General features: G+C 47.2%; 1 protein-coding gene across 1 annotated transcript in view; it reads right to left on the reverse strand.

The window, feature by feature from the left end:
- LOC144689240 (PDZ domain-containing protein GIPC3-like) overlaps nt 1–1,561 on the reverse strand; it is a 73,624-nt gene extending 72,063 nt beyond the window's left edge. The window contains exon 1 of the mRNA XM_078556341.1: nt 1,259–1,561. Within this exon, the coding sequence (XP_078412467.1) occupies nt 1,259–1,561 (303 nt within the window). The remainder of the gene's footprint in view (nt 1–1,258) is intronic.
- Between the last annotated feature and the right edge of the window lie 4,439 nt (nt 1,562–6,000).

Below are 6,000 nucleotides of genomic sequence, written 5' to 3' on the forward strand. Positions count from 1 at the left end.
GATGGATGCGCAAGCTATATGGATAAATAGTGAAGCGATATTTGGTGATGAGTGGCAATGCAACATTTATGCAACTGGTGGCCTCAACTGAACATTACACAGTCCGGACTTTGTTTGATATCTGAATAAGTGATATGCTCCCTATCACATGAGCATAGAGATTACTATTGCCAATAATAGTGGATTATCACATAATGGCCTAGAATTTCAGACATACAGTGCCGTTTTTGGCTGTTAAATGTCTCTAATAGGACAGCCAGGAAGTGGACCCCCATTATGAGCTAGAAGTGCACTGTCCACCATATTGGTAAAGGCTAAAATAGCGTTGATCAGTGCCCACACTTGAAGCGGGTTTGCACATGAAAATAAGGGCCTAATGCCTGTTTTAGGTGCTCACTCCATAATTATTTACCCTGAATCACCAGACACCAGCTACGTGCACTCAGGAAAACCAGGCCTCAACAAACAAGATAAATTTTACAAAATGCCTACATGAATATGGAATCAGAAGGAGCAGAAATGCACCTCCCTAATAGAACATGAGTCACCTAGCTGTCAAAATTGCCCCACCACCCTTCATAACTGACTCCCCCCACCCCCCCACGGCCACCCCTCATTCTCCCCACACTGCTTGCAAGGGCCTTACAGTAGCTCAAGTTTCAAGCAGGCTTTGTGGGTAAGAGGCAGCTTTCCCACTTCATGGAAGTAAGGCCCGCAAAGCTTAATATTAGGCCGACCATAGCCTCACCATACAGGCACAGGGATCATAAATTGGATACCTCCTCCACCAGCCCGCACCCCCAAAATAGGAATTTCAATGGCCAACGTGCTCATCCTGCATTTCTCCGTCATGTTCTATCAGTCTGTTTACTTCTATCTGTGGCAACTCCTCCACTGAAACCATGGAGAGAGAAACACCATGCATCTAATACCGCCAGCAGTATTCCAGGCAAGCTATTGTCAAATTTAAAATCACAAATGCCTTAACAGACTTCAAAATCCACATGCAACATTCATAAAATATCTGCCATAACACCTGCTGCTTGGTCTAAGTTCTGAAATCTATCGAGCACACAATTACCAGCCCCCAGAGAGAATCCCTTATTAAAACCCTCTGCTTCTGCACTGAATGGTGCACAAAAAGGAGCTTCTCTTTATTTCCGGCAGGCAAACTATTTTGGTGTTGAAGCAAAAACGTTAAACCACAGCTGATAAAGAGTACCAGACAATGCTAGCTTGCTCTCCCTACCATACGCACCTCTGTGGGTGAGATCTCAAAGACCTCTGCGATTTTGGTATACAGTTCTTTAACATTGGTGAAGCCTTCAATCCTGCCTGTAGGGCTGCCGTGAGCCAGCTGTGTGTGAAATATCAGTCTGGGCCTAATCCGTGGAGCAGGAGGGGGAGGTGGAGGAAGAGGAACCCCAAAGTCTGCAGTACCCTGCCTCTGTCCTTGCACAGTGGGACTCATTTGATTTTCATCAGTAACACCGTTCTCCATCAGTCTGTTCTCTTCTGACTTTGTTGCCTTTTTACATTTTCTCCTAGACCCACGCAGCATCTTGGTCTGGAAAGTAGAATTACCTGCATCTGAATTAAAGATGACTTTGCCACACATTGGGAGCTTACATGAGTAATATGAGACCTCCAAGCACAAAACCTTATACATATCTTACTAAGTAATCTCATTAATGTGAAAAGAGATGTAACAGTATCCCTTTGTTAGAATGTCAACCACAATGCTAACTGTCAAAAGACCAATTCTAAGCGTTTGAGTGAGTTTTAGCGAAAAAGTGTGACTCAATATGGATTCAGAAGCAACACCTGAATTAATGCATTGATCTATGAAGGCAATTTCTAAAATGATAGAACTATTTGCCGCAGGATTTTTAGTGAGCTGCCTTTTAAAGGAGCTCATTTATCAGATTGTCTTATGTGGCAGCATCCATGCTTGTGCGTGTAGACAGTTTTGTTAAAATGACAGGGGTAAAAGGGGCTGAGAGGCAGTAGATCTAATTAGGATCGACTATTTTGTGATGCTTGGCTTTCAAAGGAGAAAATAAGTGTTGCAGGAAATACTTTCAATTTAACATTTCCCATTTAATGGGCACCGTGGCCATTTTGTTTTTAATTTTGAGAAGCAAGGCCTTCTGAATTTGTTTTTTTTACATATTGAGATTAAGTTGCCTGACATGTTATTGCCCAAATTTAAGTTTGTTTCATAGCTTCAAGAAGGCTGCTTCAAAACAAAACCCACATCCAAGGAGGTTTTCAGTGAGTGGGTAGTAACTCATCCGCTGCAATAGGAAATAGGCGCCAGCTATATTCACTAAGCCTCATTGTAAATGCTCAAGGCCCATTTCACTTTCAATGTGAAAGAAGTGGGAAGGAAATGGTTATCAGCCTATATATACTCAGATGGCCCACCATGAAGGAAAGTAAGAGGGAAGGAAGGCATTCCAGGAGGTTCTTGCAGGAGGGAAAGGGCAGAATCCAGGGAAATTAAGAGCACAACATCTTGTGAGTCTGCAGAGGAACATCCCTGCTCCTTCTGGAACAGAAACAAAAATACCTGGAAAAACTCAGCAGGTCTGGCAGCATCTGCGGAGAGGAACACAGTTAACGTTTCGGGTCCGAATGACCCTTCAACAGAACTAAATAAAAATAGAAGAGAGGTGAAATATAAGCTGGTTTAAGGTGGGGGGTGGGGTGGGACAAGTAGAGCTGGATAGAGGGCCAGTGATAGGTGGAGATAACCAAAAGATGTCACAGACAAAAGGACAAAGAGGTGTTGAAGGTGGTGATATTATCTAAAGGAATGTGCTAATTAAGGGTAGAAAGCAGGACGAGCAAGGTACAGATAGCCCTAGTGGGGGTGGGGTGGGGGGAAGGAATCGAAAAAGGCTAAAAGGTAGAGATAAAACAATGGATGGAAATACATTTAAAAATAATGGAAATAGGTGGGAAAAGAAAAATCTATATAAATTATTGGAAAAAAAGGGGGGGGATCGGAAAGGGGGTGGGGATGGAGGAGAGAGTTCATGACCTAAAATTGTTGAACTCAATATTCAGTCCAGAAGGCTGTAAAGTGCCTAGTCGGAAGATGAGGTGCTGTTCCTCCAGTTTGTGTTGAGCTTCACTGGAACATTGCAGCAGGCCAAGGACGGACGTGTGGGCATGAGAGCAGGGTGGTGTGTTGAAATGGCAAGAGACAGGGAGGTCTGGGTAATGCTTGCGGACAGACCAAAGGTATTCTGCAAAGCGGTCACCCAGTCTGCGTTTGGTCTCTCCAATGTAGAGGAAACCGCATTGGGAGTGACGAATGCAGTAGACTAAATTGAGGGAAGTGCAAGTGAAATGCTGCTTCACTTGAAAGGAGTGTTTGGGCCCTTGGACGGTGAAGAGAGGGGAAGTAAAGGGGCAGGTGTTGCACCTTCTGCGGTTGCATGGGAAAGTGCCGTGGGAGGGGGTTGAGGAGTAGGGGGTGATGGAGGAGTGGACCGGGGTGTCCCGGAGGGAACGATCCCTGCGGAATGCAACCGGGGGGGTGAAGGGAAGATGTGTTTGGTGATGGCATCATGCTGGAGTTGGCGGAAACGGCGGAGGATGATCCTTTGAATGCGGAGGCTGGTGGGGTGATAAGTGAGGACAAAGGGGACCCTATCATGTTTCTGTGAGGGAGAGGAAGGTGTGAGGGCGGATGCGCGGGAGATGGGCCGGACACGGTTGAGGGCCCTGTCAACCACTGTGGGTGGAAAACCTCGGTTAAGGAAGAAGGAAGACATGTCAGAGGAACTGTTTTTGAAAGTGGCATCATCAGAACAGATGCGACGGAGGCGAAGGAACTGAGAGAATGGGATGGAGTCCTTACAGGAAGCGGGTGTGAGGAGCTGTAGTCGAGGTAGCTGTGGGAGTCGGTAGGCTTGTAATGGATATTTGTGGACAGCCTATCACCAGAAATTGAGACAGAGAGGTCAAGGAAGGGAAGGGAAGTGTCAGAGATGGACCATGTGAAAATGATGGAGGGGTGGAAATTGGAAGCAAAATTAATAAATTTTTCCAGGTCCAGACGAGAGCATGAAGCAGCACCGAAGTAATCATCGATGTACCGGAGAAAGAGTTGTGGGAGGGTGCTGGAGTAGGACTGAAACAAGGAATGTTCCACATACCCCACAAAGAGACAGGCATAGCTGGGGCCCATGTGGGTACCCTTGGCCACAACTTTTATTTGGAGGAAGTGAGAGGAGTTAAAGGAGAAATTGTTCAGTGTGAGAACAAGTTCAGCCAGACGGAGGAGAGTAGTGGTGGATGGGGAGTGTTCGGGCCTCTGTTCGAGGAAGAAGCGGAGAGCCATCAGACCATCCCGGCGGGGGGATGGAGGTGTAGAGGGATTGGACGTCCATGGTGAAGAGGAGACGGTTGGGGCCAGGGAACTGGAAATTGTTGATATGATGTAGGGTGTCAGAGGAATCACGGATGTAGGTGGGAAGGGACTGGTCAAGGGGAGAGAGAATGGAGTCAAGATAGCAAGAAATGAGTTCCATGGGGCAGGAACAGGCTGACACGATTGCTCTGCCGGGACAGTCCTGTTTGTGGATTTTGGGTGGGAGGTAGAAGCGGGCCGTCCAAGGTTGGGAGACTATGAGGTTGGAAGCTGTGGGAGGAAGATCTCCAGAGGAGATGAGGTCAGTGACAGTCCTGGAAACAATGGCTTGATGTTCAGTGGTGGGGTCATGGTCCAGGGGGAGGTAGGAGGAAGTGTCTGCGAGTTGACGCTCAGCCTCTGTGAGGTAGAGGTCAGTGCGCCAGACAACAACAGCACCACCCTTGTCAGCGGGTTTGATGACAATGTCAGGGTTGGACCTGAGAGAACGGAGTGCAGCAAGTTCAGAGAGAGACAGGTTAAGAGTGGGTGAGAGGAGCAGAGAAATTGAGAAGACTAATGTCACGCCGACAATTCTCAATAAAAAGATCAAGAGAAGGTAAGAATCCAGAGGGAGGGGTCCAGGTGGAGGGAGAATATTGGAGGTGGGTTAAAGGATCCGTTGAACGGGGAGAGGACTCCTGCCCAAAGAAGTGTGCACGGAGACGAAGGCAGCAGAAGAAGAGTTCAGCATCGTGCCGAGCCCAAAATTCATTGAGATGAGGGCGTAAGGGTATGAAACTAAGTCCTTTGCTGAGCACTGAACGTTCAGCGTCGGAGAGGGGAAGGTCAGGAGGTATGGTGAATACATGGCTGGGGCTGGGATTGGAAGACGGGATGGGGACAGAGGGACAGGCAGGGGTGGAGGGTCCTGGATGGGTGTTGGTGTCGATGAGTTGTTGGAACTTGCGTTCCTTTGCACCTGAAAGAAAGAGACAAAGTTTCTTGTTGAGGCGTCGGATGAGACGAAGAATAAAATGAAACTGGGGGCACGCGCAGCTTCGAAATAGGGTGCGGTGGTGCTGCTGGAGGGAGAGGTCGAGTGTGTTCATATGGCGGCGCATGGCACTGAGTGTGGATCTCAGAATGCGATGAGAACAGCAGCCCGAGGAGCGTTGTATGTCCCAGAGATACCTGTAATCCTGGGTGGGTTCGAAACATGAGGGATGGAATTTCATCTGAAATCCACGTGGGGTAAGTCGGAGACGGAGACAGTCACTGAGAAAGGAAATATGGCTGTGAAAGCGGGTTTTAGTAAACACCTTGTCAAACACCAGGAGAGAAATGTTCTTTCTGGACCTTACAGGGAAAGAAAAAAAAATTAACTGAACTGATGTCTTTTGTTCCCTGATATTCTTCTCACAAATTTACCTGGTGGAAAAGCAAGACTTCCTTTCCTAGGCCAGTGTTAAAATAACAGTTGATGCCCAACAACGTTATCAGACCATTATCTACTTATGTCAAATGGACCCCACCGGCAGCAGGTGGTTTAGTCATCCATCCAGAAGCCTGAATTAAAATTGTGGATAGTGAGAGTGGCGCAGTGTTAGGACAAGTAAGTAACCCAGGCATTTTAA

This window comes from Cetorhinus maximus, chromosome 13 (genome assembly GCF_964194155.1).
Source record: "Cetorhinus maximus chromosome 13, sCetMax3.hap1.1, whole genome shotgun sequence".
In the NCBI taxonomy this organism is placed as follows: Eukaryota; Metazoa; Chordata; class Chondrichthyes; order Lamniformes; family Cetorhinidae; genus Cetorhinus; species Cetorhinus maximus.